At 45.6% G+C, this 21,994-nt stretch overlaps 1 protein-coding gene across 4 annotated transcripts in view; it reads right to left on the minus strand.

Annotated features, from left to right (window-relative positions):
- Window positions 1–21,994, minus strand: part of fbln1 (fibulin 1) — a 250,906-nt gene that overhangs the window by 112,746 nt on the left and 116,166 nt on the right. For all 4 annotated transcript variants that reach the window (XM_086008866.1, XM_086008865.1, XM_086008864.1 and 1 more), the window contains 2 exons: window positions 21,854–21,973; window positions 18,840–18,971 (listed from right to left, as the gene is read on the minus strand). In XM_086008866.1, the coding sequence (XP_085864992.1) occupies window positions 18,840–18,971; window positions 21,854–21,973 (252 nt within the window). The remainder of the gene's footprint in view (window positions 1–18,839; window positions 18,972–21,853; window positions 21,974–21,994) is intronic.

Here is a 21,994-nt window from a genome sequence, read left to right on the forward strand (position 1 = left end):
GGAGAGAGAAAACGGGGAACTACAGACCAGTTAGCCTGACATCAGTAGTAGGGAAAATGCTAGAATCTATTATTAAGGACGTGGTAACAGGGCACTTAGAAAATAATAATAGGATTGGACAGAGTCAACATGGACTTATGAAAGGGAAATCGTGTTTGACGAATCTGTTAGAGTTCTTTGAGGTTGTAACTAGCAGAACAGATAAGGGGGAACCAGTGTATTTGGATTTTCAGAAGGCATTCGATAAGGTGCCACGCAAGAGGTTATTAAACAAAATTAGGGCTCATGGGATTGGGGGTAATATACTCGCATGGAAAACAGAGAGTGGGAATAAGCACGTCATTTTTGGGTTGCCACAAGGATCAGTGCTTGGGCCTCAGCTATTCACAATCTATATCAATGATTTGGATGAGGGGACCAAATGTAATATATCTAAGTTTGCTGATGATACAAAGCTAGGTGGGAATGTAAGTCGTGAGGAGGATGCAAAGAGACTTCAAGGGGATATAGACAGGCTAAGTGAGTGGGCAAGAACATGGCAAATGGAATATAATGTGGAGAAATGTGAAGTTATCCACTTTGGTAGGAAAAATAGACAAGTAGAGTATTTTTTAAATGGTGAGAGATTGGGAAATGTTGGTGTTCAGAGGGACCTGGGTGTCCTTGTACACAAATCACTGAAAGTTAACATGCAGGTACAGCAAGCAATTAAGAAAGCAAATGGTATGTTGGCCTTTATTACAAGAGGATTTGAGTATAAGAGTAAAGACGCCTTACTGCAATTATATAGGGCCCTGGTGAGACCACACCTGGAGTATTGTGTACAGTTTTGGTCTTCTTACCTAAGGAAGGATGTACGTGCCATAGAGGGAGTGCAACGTAGGTTCACCAGACTGATTCCTGGGATGGGGGGATTGTCCTATGAGGAGAAATTGAGTAGACTAGGCCTATATTCTCTAGAGTTTAGAAGAATGAGAGGTGATCTCATTGAAACATACAAAATTCTTACAGGGCTTGACAGGGTAGATGCAGGGAGGATGTTTTTCCTGGCTGGGGAGTCTAGAACCAGGGGTCACAGTCTCAGAATAAGGGGTCGGCCATTTCGGACTGAGATGAGGAGAAATTTCTTCACTCAGAGGGTGGTGAATCTTTGGAATTCTCTACCCGAGACAGAGATTCAAGACAGAGATTGATAGATTTTTGGATATTAAGGGAATCAAGGGATATGGACGGCGCAGACAAGATGGGCCAAATGGTCTCCTTCTGTGCTGTAAATTTCTATGATTCTATGATTCTATATGGGGATCGGGCAGAAAGGAGGTATTGAGGTAAAAGATCAGCCATGATCTTATTGAATAGTGGAGCAGGCTCGAGGGGCTGAATGGCCTACTCCTGCTCCTATTTCTTATGTTCTTACTTTAAAAAACAAAATTAGACCAGAATTAGACTTCTGACGAGAGAGGCTCTACTTTTGCAAAGTGTTTTCATCGCCAGACTGGCCGAAAACCAACAGAACTCACTCAGTGAAAGTAGAGATGATGAAATTTGAGCTAAGGCTTGGATTTGAACTTGTGGCTTTCCAATTGGAGTTTAGCCATCTTAATTAGAACCCAATGACCTTGGGAGCACTGTGGTTGATAACCACAGAACAGCTATGGTTCAGCAAAACGTCCGAGGATATCCTCTTTGTAGCATTTTCAGCATCCAGCTAAATGAGCCAGACGTTTGGCACTATTGATTAGAACAGATCATTATTATTATTACTCTGACTGTCATAATAAAATCAGATAAATGTTCCAACATGTATTTTCCTGGTTACTCATTATATAGAATTTCTGATTCAGTCATGAAACATTGTCTATCTACTTGGATTACATCCTGAAATGTTAGCTTATCTTTTGTTTCTCAGAGACCTGAGGTGCATCTCCAGTATTTTCTCTTTTTGTCCCTGATTATTCAGGTTGAATTTGGTGTTTAACACAGTGAATTTCATCTGTACAATACCTATTTAATTGATCTTTTACATATTAGTATTTTTCTAAAGATTGCATTTTGTATAACACAAGTGTTTTAATTCATTTTCAGCAAGTCATTGCATAAACAAAGGTACAAGTGTCACCGTACATTCAGAACAATCAAGGCAGGAGGTAATAATAAACACTCAAAAAATCTTCTGCACAAAAAATCTATTAAATTTGTTACATTGAGCCCCAGTTCCATTGAAAATTCCTATATAAATCGGTTCTTATGCAAAATTCCATTATACTGTAAATGTGCCCATATTTTCCTGCAATTACCTGTTATGCCTGTAGGCAGTGCTGTTTTAGGACGTTCAATGTTAGAGCTGTCACACCTTCGGTCACATAACACCTGGCTGTCACATAATGCCTGCTTACTTTATAGTGAGAGTACAGTTAAATAATGCATTGAATGTGTGTTCAGTAGCAGGGCGTAGCGCTTTTGCACAATTTTTTCAAAAATGTTTCCAGCTCCTCTACACAGCCATGTTAGTTTTCATTTTTCCGCAGTAATGTAAGCAGTTCAGTTTTTTAAAATTTAATTAACTTTAATTTAATTTTTACTTCAGCTGTCCTTTTAAATTTTACTATTTGTGTGTTTCTTTCTTCCTTTAGGTTTGGGCTTCACTTCCCCATTCTGCCACCTTTGAGAGCCTCTGCTGTGCTTCTGCCAGTCCCTAAGCCATTGTCCTATTCTCAGGCTGTTTGCCCCAGTCTTTGCTTTGTTGCAGATTTTCTTGTCACCACCTGTGCTCTATGTCCAATTATCCACAGTATGTTCTTGGGCATTGCTGCATACCTGCTGCCCCCGATCCCCACCCCCCACAGAAACTTTTTGCAGGCTAATGATGCTCTCCTCAGCCACAGTCCATTCTCGGCCCATTGATTCTCACTACCACTTCTCTCTAATTCAATCAAATCAATTCAATTCAATTTTATTTGTCATATATGCAGCAAACGTATGTACTGCACAATGAAATGTAAATTTTTACGAGTCCTCCCAACATTGGATTAAATATGGCATAGCAATGATAAAAATACTAGTAGAAATACAGTAATAATAAATAAAACAACAGTAATAAATAATAATAAATTATTCATTCATGAGTCTTATGGCCTGGGGGTAGAAGCTGTTTCAAAACCTGCTGGTAAACTTATAATCAACTAACTCACACTGCAATTCTGGGCCAGAAAAGGACACAATAGGGACACAACACAGTAAGTCAAACATATGACAGTCATGGAGAGACTGAGAAAGAATGAAACAGATATTAGGGGAACAGAGACAAATAAATCTTGTGGGTATAGAGGGAGAGAGATTAGGAGAACAAAATAAACAGGAATGTGGGAGACAATACAAGGCTGCTCAGGAACAAGCTCCAGAAATACACTGGCTCCCTGCCACGATCAAGCGGACGCGCGAGCAGGGCCACCTCAGTCCCATGAGCCTTTTGTAGAGCATGAGAGATCAACCACTTCCTGTGATACTGGCCTTTTGTAAGGGGGCCAATAATAACATCTTAAAAAAATATCACCAGCTCTCCAGGAGTCCAGAGTGAATCCCCAGCCTGGGCCCCTCCCCAGTGGGACACACTTGCACCCTTCTGAAGGTTAGTATGTCTCATCTCATTGGGTGAACCGGCCTCCAATCTTACACTGGCATATATGGATCCCAGCCCTCTAGCAGGGCATGATGGAAGCGCACCAGTAGACCTGTACAAATTTAGGGCCATGGAGTGTCAATAGATAATTTATAGGGTTATTTCCCCTTTAATTCTGGCCTTGGCCCATCACTGCTGATGTACAAAATCAGGGCAGCTGCACTCAATGCGCTATTGTGAATCTGTACACAGCTCTGCAGCACAGTACTGATTGTCAATATAAACAGGAAGGCCTAGAAATTCGGTAGCCTCCGAAAATGAGTGCGGGCATCGCAATGCGATAGCAACCTATGCCTGTTCGGAGGACTGCAGGCAGCACATAAAATTCATGCTGCCTGCTACTTTACATGATTGTTGCATTCTGCCGAGCACTGAACGCGCTGCTGAGTGCCTGAACACTCAGCTGGGGTCCCAAGTTCGTGCGAGACTAGCTCCAATTAAAGCTAGCCTGCACTACTTAAAGGCAGTCTGCACCTCTTAAAGGGGAGGTGCCTTCTGCCTGCAACAGGTGCTTGTGGAGGCAAGTGTCATGAACAAGAAGACTGAGTAATGGCTCAACAGGCCAGAGAAAGGACTCCAAGGTTCTTGGATGCAGCACTGGAGGCCTTGGTCCAGGAGGTCAACTCCACAAGAGAGGTCCTCTTTCCACAGCGGGCCAGGAGGCCCTCCAGGCAACAGACAAGACTGCAATGGGAGCAGATAGCCAATGTGGTCAATGCCAGCAGTATAGCTGCGAGGACCTGGGCTTAGTGCAGGAAGAAGTTTAATGACCACACACGAGTGGATAAGGTCAGTGAATTCATTTTCAAATGCCATATCCCACCCTCTGCACTACTAGCCTCGCACATTGCTCAATGCACCATGCCCCCATCACTCACCTACCAACACGACTCATACTTCACATCCATAGCTTCACCTCACCTGCACACACTTGCCACTATTGCAAGCCTCACACCCACATCTCACAGCTTGAACACACTGTCAGCTATTCAAACATGACGGGCACATCACCCAAACACATTACACCACACTCACTGACATACTTCCCTTTCTCTTGCAGGAAAAGATGACGCATAACTGCAGGCAGCAGAGCTTAACCAATGGGGGACAGGCTCGCCTGCATCACCTCACCTCCTTGGAGGAGATGGTGCTGGCCATTCTTGGCAGAGGCATGGCTGAGCTCGTGACCAGCAGCGGGGCTGAAGGAATACAAGATGCTGCCATCCTCATATGTTATCCTCCTTCTCACATCCCACTTCCCCCTCATCCCACAACCTCTTCTGATTTACAATCTGCACATGCTGCAAGCTTTCCTTGTGCCTTTCTCATTTCCGACAGCTAAGAAATCCAGCGTGTCCAGCCAGTGGTTAAACAAGAAGAGGGAGAGGAGAGTGAAGAAGAAGAAGAAACACCATCACCCGATTTCACACTCCCAGCCATCAGCTCAGATACTAACACTCTGCGTACTTTAGAGGAAGGTTAGATGCGGGATCTGCATGTAGTGAGACACCGGGCACAATGGGCCTGCAGCCAGGGCAGAGGGAAAGTGTAGCTCAGGTGCCAGCGTCCCTGAGGGCGAGGTCGCACATTAGTTCTGCTGCACAGGACTCAGATGAAGACCTCGATGGGGTGGCCTACAGAAGAGCACTGATGGGTATGTACAATGAAATGATTGGTGCATTGTCAGGCCTGCCAGAAAGCCTGAATGCAATGTCAAGGTGCATGGAGGAGTCTGGCACCAACCTTGCACAGGGCTTTGGGCAGAGCTTAGAGTCCATTCTTTCCAGCGTGGAAGGGCTGCGCAGATCCATTAACATACTTGTGGACCCAACCATCATGCCGCGTCTGATGGCCGAAGTCTCAGCTGCCAATGCAGCACAAGCAGAAGCCACCCAACATCTGAGTGCTGCAATGGAAGCTCAGACTGAAGTCCTGCAAGCACAGACTGCTGCCATGGCTGGGTTTACCAATGTTGAAAGGGGCTTGCAGGGTGTCACAGCAGTCCAGCAGTCTATACTCCAACAGATTACTAGGATTGCTCAGGTGTTGCCCCGGGGGAGTGGCAATGGATTCGTGGAGGACGACCCTGCTGTCCTCTCTCAAGATGACAGCATTTGTCCTCCCACCACTGCCACTCTGCCAGTGCCCTTGCTGTTGCCTGTCAGCCAGCCAGCCCAGACTGCTGTCGCCCATGCTGAGGTGATGCAGTCCGAAGCCAGGCGTCTTTTATTATTCGTTAATGGGATGTGGGCGTCGCTGGCAAGGTCAGCATTTATTGCCCATCCCTAATTGCTGTTGAGAAGGTGGTGAAGTTACTCCCATAGTGCTGCTAGGGAGGGAGTTCCAGGATTTTGACCCAGCAACGATGAAGGATTGGTAATATACTTCTAGGTCAGGATGGTGTGTGACTTGGAGGAGAACATGGAGGTGGTGGTGTTCCCATGCACCTGCTGCCCTTGTCCTTCTAGGTGGAAGAGGTCGCAGGTTTGCAAGGTGCTGCCGAAGAAGCCTTGGTGACTTGCTGCAGTGCATCTTGTAGATGGTACACACTGCAGCCACGGTACACCAGTGGTGGAGGGAGTGAATGTTTAAGGTGGTGGATGGGGTGCCAGTCAAACGGGCTGCTTTGTGTTGGATGGTGTCAAGCTTCTTGAGTGTTGTTGGAGCTGCACTCATCCAGGCAACTGGAGTGTATTCCATCACACTCCTTACTTGTGCCTTGTAGATGGTGGAAAGGCTTTGGGGAGTCAGGAGATGAGACACTTGCTGCAGAATACCTAGCCTCTGACTTGCTCTTGTTGCCATAGTATTTATGTGGCTGGTCCAGTTAAGTTTTTGGTCAATGATGACCCCCAGGATGTTGATGGTGGGGGATTCGGCAATGGTAATGCCGTTGAATGTCATGGGGTGGTAGTTAGACTCTCGCTTGTTGGAGATAATCATTGCCTGGCACTTGTGTGGCGCGAATGTCACCTGCCACTTATCAGCCCAAGCCTGAACGTCGTTGGCCAGATTGTGGAGGATACAGCAGACCACAACGAATCAGGACACATGCGCCGGTGAGTACGGTAGAGACTGGGTATTATGTAACGAGAAAGGATTAATTAGCAATCTTGTTGTACGAGGCCCCTTGGGTCGGAGCGATCATAATATGATCAAATTCTTCATTAAGATGGAGAATGAAGTAGTTGACTCAGAGACAAGGGTCCTCAATTTAAATAAAGGAAACTACGATGGTCTGAGGAGCGAGTTGGGTAGGATTGATTGGGGAATGGCACTCAAAGGGTTGACGGTGGATAGGCAATGGCAAACATTCAAAGACCAAATGGATGAGCTACAGAAATTGTTCATCCCAGTTTGGCATAAAAATAAAACAAAAAAGGTGACTCAACCGTGGCTAACAAGGGAAATTAGGGATAGCATAAGATCCAAGGAGAGGACATATAAATTGGCTAGAAAAAGCAATAATCCTGAGGGTTGGGAGCAGTTTAGGAGTCAACAAAGGAGGACAAAGGGATTAATTAAGAAAGGGAAAATAGAATATGAGAGTAAGCTAGCAGGGAACATAAAAACTGACTGTAAAAGCTTTTATAGATATGTGAAGAGAAAAAGATTGGTGAAGTCAAGCGTCGGTCCCTTACAGTCAGAATCAGGGGAATTTATAATGGGAAACAAGGAAATGGCAGACCAACTAAATACATACTTTGGTTCTGTCTTCACAAAGGAGGACACAAATAACCTCCCAGAGATGCCGGCGATCATAGGGTCTGATGAAAGGGAGGAACTGAAAGAAATCAGTATTTGTAGGGAAATGGTGTTAGGAAAATTGATAGGACTGAAGGCCGATAAATCCCTAGGGCCTGATCGTCTACATCCTAGGGTACTTAAGGAAGTGGCCCTAGATAGTAGATGCATTGCTGGTCATTTTCCAGAACTCGATAGACTCTGGAACGGTACCCATTGATTGGAGGGTAGCTAATGTTGCCCCACCATTCAAAAAAGGTGGTAGAGAAAAAGCGGGGAATTATAGACCGGTAAGCCTGACATCGGTAGTGGGGAAAATGCTAGAGTCTATTATAAAAGATGTAATAGCAGAGCACTTGGAAAGCAGTGACAGGATCAGACAAAGTCAACATGGATTTACAAAAGGTAAATCATGCTTGACTAATCTACTGGAATTTTTTGAGGATGTAACTGGTAAAATAGATAAGGGAGAACCAGTGGATGTGGTGTATTTGGACTTTCAGAAGGCTTTCGATAAGGTCCCACATAAGAGATTAGCGTGCAAAATTAAGGCACATGGGATTGGGGGCAAGGTATTGACTTGGATAGAGAACTGGTTGGCAGACAGAAAGCAAAGAGTTGGAATAAACGGGTCGTTTTCCGAGTGGCAGGCAGTGACTAGTGGGGTACCGCAAGGATCGGTCCTAGGACCCCAGCTGTTCACAATATATATTAATGATCTGGACGAGGGAATTGGATGTAATATCTCCAAATTTGCAGACGACACAAAGCTGGGTGGGAGGGTAAGCTGTGAGGAGGATGTCGTGAAACTCCAGTACGATTTGGACAGGTTGGGTGATTGGGCAGAAACATGGCAAATGCACTATAATGTGGATAAACAGGAAGGCTGATTATTATTTGAATGGCAATAGATTGGGAGAAGGGGAAGTGCAAAGAGACCTGGGTGTTCTTGTGCACCAGTCGCTGAAGGTAAGCATGCAGGTGCAGCAGGCGGTTAAGAAGGCAAATGGTATGTTGGCCTTCGTAGCAAGAGGGTTCGAGTACAGGAACAAGGATGTCTTGCTACAGTTGTACAGGGCCTTGGTGAGACCGCACCTTGAGTATTGTGTGCAGTTTTGGTCACCTTACCTGAGGAAGGACGTTCTTGCCATGGAGGGAGTGCAGCGAAGATTCACCAGGCTGATACCTGGGATGGCAGAAATGACGTATGAGGAGAGATTGTGTCGATTGGGCTTATACTCACTGGAGTTTAGAAGATTGAGAGGGGATCTCATCGAAACCTATAAAATTCTGTCAGGTCTGGACAGACTAGATGCAGGAAGGATGTTTCGGATGGCCGGGGAGTCCAGAACCAGGGGTCATAGTCTAAGGATAAGGGGTAAGCCATTTAGGACTGAAATGAGGAGGAATTTCTTCACCCAGAGAGTGGTGAACCTGTGGAATTCTCTGCCACAGAGGGCGGTGGAGGCCAGTTCATTAAATATATTCAAGAAAGAGTTGGATATATTTCTTGAGGCTAAAGGGATCAAGGGATATGGGGAGAAGGCAGGGACAGGGTACTGAATTTGGATGATCAGCCATGATCTCATTGAATGGCGGAGCAGGCTCGAGGGGCCGAATGGCCTACTCCTGCTCCTATCTTCTATGTTTCTATGTTTCCAGAGAGGTCCAAGCAGCAGAAGCGTTGGTTAAGGACAATGGTCTGTCCTATGATGTTTCGTGTGGCAGCATTGCTCTCGTTGTATGCATGCTGCCCACGTCTGGTTGGATTGTGCAGCGGAGTCATGAGCCAGGTGGTCAAGGGATAGCCCTTGTCGCCCAGTAGCCATCCTCTGGTTTGTTTTTGGTGGCTCAAGGACTGAGGGCGCAGCGGACAGGTGCAGAATAAAAGCATCGAGACTGCTGCCAGGATACTGAGCATTCACCATCATGATGTGCTGAGCATGGTCGCACACCAACTGCACATTCAGCGAGTTGCGGTACAACTCAGCCTTTAGATGTGGTGCCCGCAAAGCCACATGTGTGCAGTTGATGGCGCCCTGCACCATGGGGAAGTCCTCTATCCTGGCAAAGCCACATGCATGCTCCGTCTGCCTCTCTCTGGTCAGAGAGAAGACAATGAAGTCCCCTCTCCTGGCATAAAGAGCGTCTGTCACCTCTCCTGTGCAGTTGTGGAAGGTGAACTGCGAGATGTTACAGATGTTGCCTTCTCCAGCCTGGCAGGATTTCGACATGAAGAAATTCAGGGCCTCGGTCACCTTCACAGCCACTGGCAGCGCTGTCCTTTCCCTGGAGTGAGGCTGCAGGTCTGGTTGCAAGAGGTAACAGCGTTCTGTGAGCCCCTCCTTCGTAAACCACAGACACCTCAGACACTGTTCATGGCTCAGGTTGAGTAAGAGAATTGCCCTCGGAAGACCCTAGGTGGGTAAGGCCTCCTCCTCCTCCTCCTCCTCCCTCTGCGAGCAGCTTTTCCTCATTGCTGCCTCTGCTCCATCTCCCTGTCATGCTGCAGGCCAAGGGGGGTGACAACTAGAGCACCCATGAATGGGAGCAAGTGGTCTGACAAGAGCCCTTGAATTCAGAAGCAAGGCCTTCTCCACTTGCAGCACCACTCCCTGTCACCTCACCAACTTTAAATAACTCTAGAAATCTCCAAACAGTTCCACAAACGTAAACAGAGCCAGTAGAAATTAAAAAATAAGTTACCTGAAAGTTGTTGATGATCCCTTTAAATAGCGCAGGTGGGGGGTCCTTCCTGCTGCTGAACACATGTTCAGCTTTGCGGGGTTAAGAGAGGGCATTAGCTCCAGCGATGGCAACAAAAATGGCAGCGCTGGCATCAAATCAGCATTGCACGCTGATTGATGTCACGATCTGCCTACTTACCATACTTCTAGCGCCACTCCTAATGGCTGCCCTACCGCCCTCACCAAGATGGCGCCGGTGTGACCCGCATCAGAAGTGCGCGCACACTGCTCGGACACCATTTTGGTCCCAATTTGCCACCCGTAGCACCCAAACAACGGGCGCTACGCAACCGAATTTCTAGGCCGAGATCTCTCTTGTGCTTGGATTTCAGTTCATCAGAAGCCAAAGTTTCAAAGGGTTCTTAAAGAGTTTCCAGTTGAATATTGCACTTCAGAAATTTGAGAATTATTGTGAAGATCATAGTAGTCAAATTCCAATGCTAGCTTGGATAAATAAAGAAAGCCAGTCTGTTTATCATCAGACTTTTCAATCTTCTTGGTATGACCCTTTTAAAAGAAAAGAAAGGCTTGCATTTATATAGCGCCTTGCTTGACCTCGGGACGTCCCAAAGCGCTTTACAGCCAATGAACTACTATTTGAAGTGGAGTCACTGTTGTAACACCAAACAATGGTCACTGAAGCTGAACAGTATGTTAATCAAGAAAGGAATTCAAATCTCCAAAGTTTCTCATTAGTTAACCACAAGTTGTAATCATTTATAATTCCTTAATTCATTTGTTTCATGCCTGCTCTGAGTTTTGTAAAAAAAAACTGCAGTTTGTGCACTTCAGCAGACAACATAATCTCCGGGACTACACTGTGTGTAAAGAGATTCCAGCCAGGTCAATGGGAGGGAGAAGAGTCACAACAGACCTCTGGCATTTTTATCAAAATTACATTTTTACAATGCAAATTGAATCATCTACCACAGTGTTGGGCAAAGATGAGGTTTGATGAGGACTTTCCCAATAGAGCCAATGTCCTTCACATTCATTATATTTACAGCTTCCACTTTCATTTCATAGATGCATTGTCTGAGAACCCAATAAATACTTTGCCAATCTTGGCACTTTTCCCTTAAAATTGGAATTTCAAATTGAAGGGGACATCACCATACATTGAGAGTGGAGTCAGGCATCCAACAGATTGTTCTGACATCTCTTTGACTATCACCATATTGGCTGTTAGGAAAGTTACCTGTAGCAGAAGTGATATCACCAACAATTCCACAGCTTCAAACACAAAGGCCTAGAAATTCGGTATAGCCGCGTTTGTGGCGCTAGTCTTAAAGTCTAGGGGCCTTCCAACCTCCCGCTGGCAGGATGTGCTCCCCGATGCGCTCCACTCTATTCGGTCACTGCTCTGCACTGCCACTAACGCCACCCCTCATGAGAAAATGTTTGTCTTCCCAAGGAAGTCCACATCGGGGACATCGCTACCGCCGTGGCTGACGTCCCCAGGGCCGGTCCTACTGAGAAGGCACGTGAGGACCCATAAAACGGACCCCCTGGTCGAGAGGGTCGACCTCCTCCACGCCAACCCCCAGTATGCTTACCTTGCATACCCGGACGGGCGGGAGGACACAGTCTCCATAAGAGACCTTGCACCCTCGGGGGCCGCAGTAACCCACTACTCACTACCACCCCCCCCACGATCCGATATCCAGCCCCAGCAGACGGCAGGCCTGGGCCCAGCGACCCGCTCGACACCTACGAGGACGACACGCCTGTGCCACAGCCTACGCGGGACTCGACGCCGGAAGCTCCACTACCCCTGCCGTCGCCACGCCGATCACAGCGGCAGACAAGACCTCCGGAGAGACTCCAATACACTAACTTTTAATACACTTCACCCCGCCGGACTCAATTTTAAACAAGGGGTGAATGTGGTAAACCACTGTTTGTATTCCACTGTGTACATGCCTGGACATGCCTCGGCTGACTCCTCCCACAAGTCCTAGTATAAAGGTGACTGCTCCCCAGCCCCCTTTGTATTCTGGACCGGTCGACCACTCGAGGCAGACCTTCATTCTTTTGTTAATAAAAGCCTTTAGTTACTCTCTTAACTCTCAGTCTTGGATAGCGCATCAGTAAGGCCCAGGTAAGCTGTCACTATTAGCGCCAGGCGCTACGGAGGGGGGCGCCACTGAATTTCCGGTCCGGGGCACCCAAAAGGCATTGCACACTCAAATGACATCATAATCAGCCTGCGCCCATGAGCGGGCGCTAAGATTTAGCACCGGCGCTAAATGCATGCTCAATATGGGGCGAGGCGCTAGGCGCCTTGCGCCCACCCGGAAATTGGCTAGCGCCCCACTTCTCAGCCTCTTTAGGCGTTAATCGGTGGCGCTATCAACCGAATTTCTCCAAAGATTTTCTTAGATCATAATAAATGGAATGCTTTTGTTTTAATTTCAAAGCAAGCATTATTAATCAGTAACATCTCACAGAAACATAGAAACATAGAAGATAGGAGCAGGAGTAGGCCATTCGGCCCCTCGAGCCTGTTTCGCCATTTAATGAGATCATGGCTGATCATCCAAATTCAGTACCCTGTCCCTGCTTTCTCCCCATATCCCTTGATCCCTTTAGCCTTAAGAAATATATCTAACTCCTTGTTGAATATATTTAATGAATTGGCCTCATCTGCCTTCTATGGTAGAGAATTCCACAGGTTCACCACTCTCTGGGTGAAGAAATTCCTCCTCATCTCAGTCCTAAATGGCTTACCACTTATCTTTAGACTGTGACCCCTGGTTCTGGACTCCCCCGCCATCGGGAACATCCTTCTTGCATCTAGTCTGTCTAGTCCTGTTAGAATTTTATAAGTTTCAATGAGATCCCCTCTCATTCTTCTGAACTCTAGCGAATACAAGCCCAATCGACCCAATCTCTCCTCATATGTCATTCCTGCCATCCCAGGTATCAGTCTGGTGAATCTTCGCTGCACTCCCTCCATGGCAAGAACATCCTTCCTCAGATAAGGCGACCAAAACTGCACACAATACTCAAGGTGTGGTCTCACCAAGGCCCTGTACAATTGCAGCAAGACATCTTTGCTCCTGTACTCGAATCCTCTTGCTATGAAGGCCAACATACCATTTGCCTTCTTAACCGCCTGCTGCACCTGCATGCTTACCTTCAGCGACTGGTGCACAAGGACACCCAGGTCTCGTTGCACTTCCCCTTTTCCCAATCTATTGCCATTCAGATAATAATCTGCCTTCCTGTTTTTGCCACCAAAGTGGATAACCTTGCATTTATCCACATTATACTGCATCTGTCATGCATCTGCCCAGTCACCCAACCTGTCCAAATCATACTGGAGTTTCTCGGCATCCTCCTCACAGCACACACACTTTTTTATTTTTTATTTTCGATATTCTTGCCTGGATTTTCCAGTCCCCTCCTGCTAGTTTCTTCACAGATCCAGGGAGAACAGGGCTGGAAAATTGCTCTCTGCTGCATCCATGTCTCTCCTTCCCACAGTTTCAAATGGGTGGGCCCGGTAACATAAACTTTCCCCCCTATATGTAAATGTAAATAACATTCAAATGGAGGAAATACATCCTCTGACGTATTTCTCATATTTCTGTCAGTAGAATGCTGGATGTAAAGGCTGTCTGTAAGGTCCAGGCAACCAGTGTTTAGAAGTTATCAGAGGGCACATAAAACTGGTGGCAGCAGTGAAGGTCTGTGCTACCATTAAGTGTAGCCACACACAGGCCCCAAATGAGAGAAGAAAAATGGGGCGGGCTGGGGGGAATTTTTCCTATTTTACTGGCAACTCTCAGACTGCTGGCACCCCTGCACTGTGCAAGCTTCTGGGAGGCCTGGCACAACCACTGAGCACCCTAGTTCTGGTGGGACTCCCAGTGGAGGCCAAGGAGCCTGCCTCCAGGATATTAATGACTCAGGGCCAGAGATTTAGCTGGCGTCGGGGAGGCATTTCCATGGCAGGCAATAGTCTTACCCTAGTGAAGATGCATCCTAAACAGAAAATCAAGGTTTCTGACTTTCTAAAAATCTACAAATGAGATGGAATCAATTATTCTGCTTCATTCCCATAACTAAACTAACCACTGACAATGAACAGGCTGCGCAACTGAAGTTGATCCAGCGGGAGTTAGTTCAGAGCTTCATATACAGAACATACACACTTGTTTGTCAACAGACTGCTAAGTTTTTACAAGGAATGAAAGGCAACTCCACATCTGACATGCAGTTCTCCATCCTTTCACCAGAACATTTCTGTGTGGGCCCAGACTTCAAGACTTCAAAAGGCTAAGTGCACTGATCCAGAAAACATGGGTCACCGATTGCAGGACACGGACCATGACATCAAGCTCACAGCTTATCAGGGTGAATCTAGGCTGTCATCTGCAGGATCTCACGGTGCTGAAGTGATGATACCTGCACTGTGTTGCCATGTGTTTCAAGCCCTAAACAGCTCAAGAAAAGGCTTACACCAGGTTTGTGACAGGGATATTAAAATCTTTGTATATGCAAAATACATTTGGAACATAGCTTTGTTTACTACTGCTCTGTGTTGGTACAGTAAATAAAACACAAACCATTCAGCGTGTAGGACACCTCCTGAGGGTTCAGAATCAGGAGATTCAAAGGTTCAAAACACATCGACAAATCAGAAAAACTTTAAAATGCTACAACATGCAATTGTCTTGACCAGCCAAGTTTCAGGTCGATGCAGCTTGGTGAAGATCCAATTTATTCATGTGTTATATAAAGGCAGTGTGATTTGAACTCACAATCTGCCTTGCAGACCAGTGCTGAATGTCTTGATTTACTTTTGTTTTTTTTGATAACTCTCTGGAACTTTGTTTACTGTTATTATTGACTATGAAGTAAAACTACAGGATGCAAAGCAAGGGGGAAAGTCTGGTGGCTGCAGCATTGGTGTGTTGGACTCCAGGCCTATCCACGTATCAAAGATTAACAGTTGAGCTTACAATCTTTGGCTGGGATGGCAGTAAAGTCTGGAAGAGGCACAACACCTTTCCGCTGATTACACCATCACAATGCAGGTAGTCATGGAGACAGCTTTGGTCGGCACTATGCAGATCTGCCAGCTGAAGGTTGTGGGGGCGGGGGTGGTTGGGGAGAGATATGATGCTGCAGTGGGACACAAACAAAATAGGAAAATATTTGTATTTTAAAAAGAGTGCATAAAAACTCTTTCTCTTTCCCCAGCAAGCAAATGTCTTTGTTAAAGTGCAACCAATTCAGAGTCACAAAAAATGTAACCTTCGGTTTGAGGAGATATTTTCAAGTCTATTTAGATGCAGAATAGATGCTGAAGGCACGGCTATCAATGTTGTGGTGAAGGATGCACAAGAGGCCAGAGTTGGAGGAATGTAGAGTTCTCGGAGGGTTGTAGGGCTGGAGGAGGTAACAGAGATAGTATGGAGCGAGGCCATGGAGGGATTTGGACATGAGGATGATCATTTTAAATATCTTGGTGGTTGGTGGACCGGGAGCCAATGATGGTCAGCGAAATGGGTTAACGGGACTTGGTGTAGGTTAGGATGTGAGCAGCAGAGTTTTGGATGAGCTCCAGTTTATGGAGGGTGGAAGATGGGAGGCCGGCCAGGAGAGTGTTGGAATAGTCGAGTCTGGAGGTAACAAAAGCATGGATGTGGGTTTCAGCAGCGGATGAGCTGAGGCAGAGACGGAGACGGGCGATATTACAGAGGTGGAAGGAAGTAGTCTTGGTGATAGAGAGGATATGGGGTCAGAAGCTCAGCTCAGGGTCAAATAGGATGTCGAGATTGTGAACAGACTGGTTCAGCCTGAGACAGTGGCCAGGGAGATGGATGGAATCGGTGGCTAAGGAATGGAATTTGTGACTGGGGCCGAAGACAATGGCTTCAGTCTTATCAATGTTTAATTGGAGGAAATTTCAGGTCATCCAAGGCTAGATGTCGGACATGCAGCCTGACAACACTTGTCTCTTTGTCTTGTCTCTACCCTTATCATTAGGTAGGGACCCCAGCTGTAGAAAAATCACATACACCCTCATTTAAATAGCACCTCACCAGTTATTGACAAAGCTACAAAAAGTAGTTCATACAAAGTCCCTGACATGAAGATGGACAAAAATATGAGAGCCTGGCTTCTTTGATGGACTCTAATTTGGTAACCATCACCAACAACATTACATTGAATTTATTTAGCAACTTTAACATGGAAAAACATACCAAGATGAATCACAGAGGGAGAAAGAAACAGACACCAAGCCTTAATTGGGGAGTGAAGAGAAGTGACCAAAACCTTGGTGAAAGAGTTGAGGTTTAAGGAGACCTTTAAATGTGGAAAGAGAAGTCAGCCGCGGCTCAGTGGTAGCACTCTCGCCTCTGAATCCCACTCCAGGGACATGAGCACATAATCTTGCTTAACACTCCAGTGCAGTACTGATGGAGTGCTGCACTGTCAGTGGTACCATATTTCGGATGAGACGTTAAACCAGGCCCCATCTGCCCTCTTAGGACGACATAAATGATCCCATGCCACTAGAACTGAGAAGTTATGCCAATCAAGAAAGATTGAACTTGTTTCCACTTGTGGGGAAGACCAAAATTAGGGGCCATAAATATAAGATAGTCACTAATAAATCTAATAGGGAATTCAGGAAAAACCTCTTTACCCACAGAGTCATTAGAATGCGGAACTCGCATCACAACAAGTAGTGGAAGCCACTAGCATAAATGCATTTAAGGGGAAGCTAGATAAACACATGAGGAAGAAAAGAACAGAAGATTATGCTGTTAGGGTTAGATAAAGAGGGATGGGAGGAGGCTGGTGTGGAGCATAAACACCGGCATGGACCAGTTTGGTCGAATAGCCTGTTTTAGTGCTGTACATTCTATGTAATTTTGAAGAGGGGAGTTCTCCCTGGTGTTCTGACCAATATTTATCCCTCAACCAACATCACTAAAACTGGTCATTATCATTGCTGTTTGTGGGACCTTGCTGTGTGCAAATTGGCTGCCTCATTCCCTACAACAGTGATTGACTACACTTCAAAAGTACTTCATTGGCTGTAATGTATTCATTTTAGGGGGCAGCGAGAGAAATCTGCACATCTGTCAAGAAGCATCATCCTGCAGCTTTATAGAAAAGCTTGAGTTTCTTTCCACACTGACAGGTGAGAAGCCCTCTACTCTGGTATCCTGCTATTTGGTGATAAACTGGTAGAGACAGGAGCACCTTTAAGAGGTGACAGAATGCTCAGATCTCAGACAGAAAAGAAAAAGAAGAATTTTGCTGAAAGAACGTTTCCAGCTACTTCAAATAATCGCACAATGTTGTTTTTCTTAAACCCAGTTCCAAGAATTTTTCTTTGGAATTTGTAACTTAAAAAAAATGTGTCACATAGACTTGGAAAAAAACGATTTACGACAACAAAAGGAATAATGCATGTATTTAGCATTTATTGTGCAGCCATTGTTGGTACTTTCTCCTTTAGTCCCTGATGGTGATGTTTCACACCAATGAACAACAAAAATGACTATTAATGAATAAAAATGGTCCATCAACCCATATCACACAATGTCTTGTCAGCTGTAAACCATTATAGCAACAACATGGAGCCAATTTTCTTCTGCCCAACGCCCCGTATGCACCAATTCCTGAGCCATTAAGGAAAGAATAAAAAGGTCTCCACCCACTTGTGTATGATGCTCATTCCTGGCAGGCCATGGGGGTGGGCGAAGGGAGCAGGCGTGCTCTTTATTATATTGGAATGATGCAGGGTGCCATTCTGATGCTTCCCATACTCTTAACACAGGTTTGACACCAAGAAAAATTAACCATTTTAATTGGTGTTCAGGGTTGCTTGGCACTAAGTATTGCAGGCAAGTAGCCGTAAAGAAGCTTCCTTTATCAGAATTAGGGCCATTTCTGGCTTGTTTTTCATAATTTTTTTTCTCTCTTGGCACTTCATGAACCTTTGTGCCAATTGATTTAATTTTATTAAATCTGCAGCAGCATTATAGCCATCAATAGATTTTCTAGAGGGAATCGCTATCCGAGGTACTGGGAAGAAGAGGGCCACCGAAGGGATGCCAAGCAGCTTGAACTGCACAAGGAGTGCTCCGTGCCCACCTGCCAGTATCTGTACACCCACAACTGCAGACAGAGGTGATCAGACCTTGCTTTGGCAGACGATTAGTGCAAGGGGTGATTTCAACTCTCAAGATAAGTGTGACAGTGGGCCCAGTGGCACAGATACATGTGCAGGTCTGATCAATTGTTATGCTCTATGGTTCTTCAGAAGTGCCCCAAATCACAGTGTGCCTTGCTTTAATTGGCCAAAGTGATCACCAGTCAGCAAAGCCTCTCTGGCCGCACCTGCCAAGACACCACAACCCATGAGGTAAATTTTCATATTCACTTGCTGGGCGGTAATCTGACACAGTGGACCACCTGCCCATTGTAGAATCCACCCGATTTTCATTCCATTAATCCACTCGGCAGATTAGCACCCAGGAGGTGAAGATGGAAATTTACCCCATTATGTCTTTCACACGAATGAAAGAGCACCTGTAACACACACCAGTTCAATGGTACATTTTAAAATACTGCACTGTACCGGTAATTACAAATGTGAATTCAACAGTTTAAGCGCCCTTGAAGAAATATTCTCCTACCTTGGCAGTTACGCCCATTGGGTGCCAACGTGTAGCCAGCTACTGGGCAAGCACACTGGAAGCTGCCGGGAACATTGACGCAGCGATATGAGCAAATGTTGCCTCCAGCAGGTAATGCACATTCATCAATGTCTATGACCAAATGTAAAGAAATACATAGTTAGAATAAGCCAATTGCCAAAGGAGGTTACACGTGATGCAAAAGAGGATAACGTTGTTTGACCTTTTGGGATAAGGTAAGGAGGCATAGCCAACCAGTCTGGGGACATTCATCTGTGGACAGACTTACTTGCTTTTATTTTTATTTTTCTCCCCTCTTCTGAATACAGTAACTTATACATTACTAAATTATGATTGCTTGGACACCAGGCACCCTCCAGTAACTTGGCTGAGTGGTCTAGGCTTTCAGTATTGGCAGATGACTGAACTATGGGAGCAATACAACCTGGTTAACAACATAAGAAAAAGTCAAGGACAACAAAAGCCATTCGGCCCATTGATCGCATCCCGCCAGCATTTCTACTTACCCAGCCTAGCATCCAACAACATCTTTGATTCCACTACCACACCTGGTAGATCATACTTTTTCAGTAAACATAAGAACCTAAGAAATAGGAGCAGGAATAGGCCACTTGGCCCCTTGAGCCTGCTCCGCCATTCAATAAGATCATGGCTGATCTTGGGCTCAAAGCCACTTCTCTGCCCACTCCCCATAACCCTTCACTCCCTTATCTTGCAAAAATCTCCACCTTAAATATATTCAATGACCCAGCCTCCACGACTCTCTGGGGCAGAGAATTCCACAGATTTACGACCCTCTGAGAGAAGAAATTCCTCCTCATCTCAGTTCTAAAAGGGCGACCCTTTATTCTGAAACTATGCCCCCGAGTTCTAGATTTCCCCATGAGGGGAAACATCCTCTCTGCATCCACCCTGTCGAACCCCCTCAGTATCTTATATGTTTCGATAAGATCACCTCTCATTCTTCTAAATTCCAATGAGTATAGGCCCAACCTGCTCAACCTTTCTTCATAAATCAACCCCCTCATCTCTGGAATTAACCTAGTGAATCATCTCTGAACTGCCTCCAATGCAAGTATATCCTTCCTTAAATCAGGAGACCAAAACAGTACGCAGTACTCAGGGTGTGGTCTCACCAATACCCTGTACAATTGTAGCAGGACTTCCCTGCTTTTATACTCCAACCCCCTTGCAATAAAGGCCAACATTCCATTTGCCTTTTTGATTACTTGCTGTACCAGCATGCTAACTTTTTGTGTTTCATGCACAAGGACCCCCAGGTCCCTCTGAACTATAGCATTTTATTGTACGATCTGTTTAAAATTTACTTGTGTAAACTTTACGAATGTAAGTTTATGTCCTTCTGTTCCACTGGTTTGACTGATCTTAAAGTAATATCCTGGGCTAACCTTATCTATACCATTTAATGTTTTATATACCTCAATGAGGTAACCAATTAGCCTTCTCTTTGTTCTTCAGAGTTTGATCACAAGTTTCACCTGGGAGGGTGACCAACAAGCAAGTCACTAACTTCCTAATACATGGTCCAACAAATGATGGTTGTCTCTGAGTTTAGAGGGCTCCTCTGATGCAAATGCACTGTGTGGTGTGGAACTGAGCCGTACCACTGAGTTTGATCTGCAATCTATGCTGAGTTACTGGATCTCAGCTGGGTTCCTATAATTGACCTCAGTATCCCTAAGCTGAGGGAGAGGAAGAGAAAACAGTGAGGGATGTCAGATGACAATAGTATCAGACTCATCTGTGATTCCCTCCACAGCTGAATATCCTGCCGCACTCATGTGGTGTGATACTGGAGGATTACTGCTAGCGCAGGAACCACAGCCCAGGGTTGAGTTAACGATGGGAAAAAAAGAAAACTGGAGCTAAAAATTCCCCTCGGTTTGAATTTTGGTGAGCGAAACAGCAGAGAGCAGAATGGAATTACTAAACTGTCCAATCCAACTCGGGGGCTCCAGAGAATGACATGAGCTATTTGAGCATCAACCTTACAATTTGAATTCCCCTATCAGTCTTGTAATTTATTCTCAGGTGTCCATTGTTCTCTGTAATTTCCTCCAGCTGAACATTTCACATATATTGCATTTAAATACCATGGGGGTGAAATTGGATAGCCCCCAAATATGGGCGCCGGGGATTGCAATGCACGATTAACCTGCACCTGTTGTTTGAAATGCTCATTAGTGTGATATCTGCGTGCATCCAGCGCTAACCACGCTGTTCCATGGCTGCATGTATCAGCAGGGGGCCCAAAATTGTAACTTTTCAGCACTTCTTAAAGCTAGCCTGCACTGCTTAAAGCTAGCCTGCACCTCTTAAAGGGGAGGTGCATTATGTCTGGAGTAGGGCTGGGAGTCGTGCAGGAAGTGAATCGTGGTGAGACATCGGGCATGAGTGCGCTGCAACCGAGGCTGGGGCAAGGATAGCGCAGGTGCCAACTGACTGGAGGGCGAGGTCGCACACAAGTTTTGCTGCAGTGGACTCCGATAGCTGATGTGGTTAATGGAAAAAATCACACTGGCGCAGATGCTTGATTGGTTGTGCTTGATGTAGATACTGAGTAGAAAAAGTAAAAGATTCCCCAGTACTGACAACCCTCACCTTGGTAAGCATAAAAACTAACTTTCAAAATTAATTTAAAAGAAACAATTGACAGGGGTTAGGGGATGTCAGTGAATCTTTTTCTTTCTGAAGTCTCCTCACACCACATGCCTTCTCCAGTCAAGCAGGCAGGTTGTAGACTTCTCCCCAGGCCTCCACCAATGGTACACCATCATAAGCTGTGTGCGAATGGCTGAGTTAGCCAGTCAGTTTTCCTGCCCTTCCTGTAAGAAAGAGTCTCACTTCCACTCAGTGATTCCCAACTACAGTGCTGCTGTGATCAGAAAAACTCACCAAGTGGGGAATCACCAGCATGAATCCTTGTGTGTAATGCAGCACGGTTCAGACAGTAATGTAATCACCCGCCTTACCTTCACAGGTTATCCCATCTGCATCACTGAGCTGGTAACCACGACGGCAGTAACACTGGTATGAGCCATAGACGTTAGCACATTCTTGACTGCAGGGATTGGCCTCACACTCATTCACATCTAAAAGCACAAAGCAAAAGA

Source organism: Somniosus microcephalus, chromosome 16 (genome assembly GCF_052327205.1).
Source record: "Somniosus microcephalus isolate GS21.2 chromosome 16, FLI_Smic_1.0, whole genome shotgun sequence".
Lineage (NCBI taxonomy): Eukaryota > Metazoa > Chordata > Chondrichthyes > Squaliformes > Somniosidae > Somniosus > Somniosus microcephalus.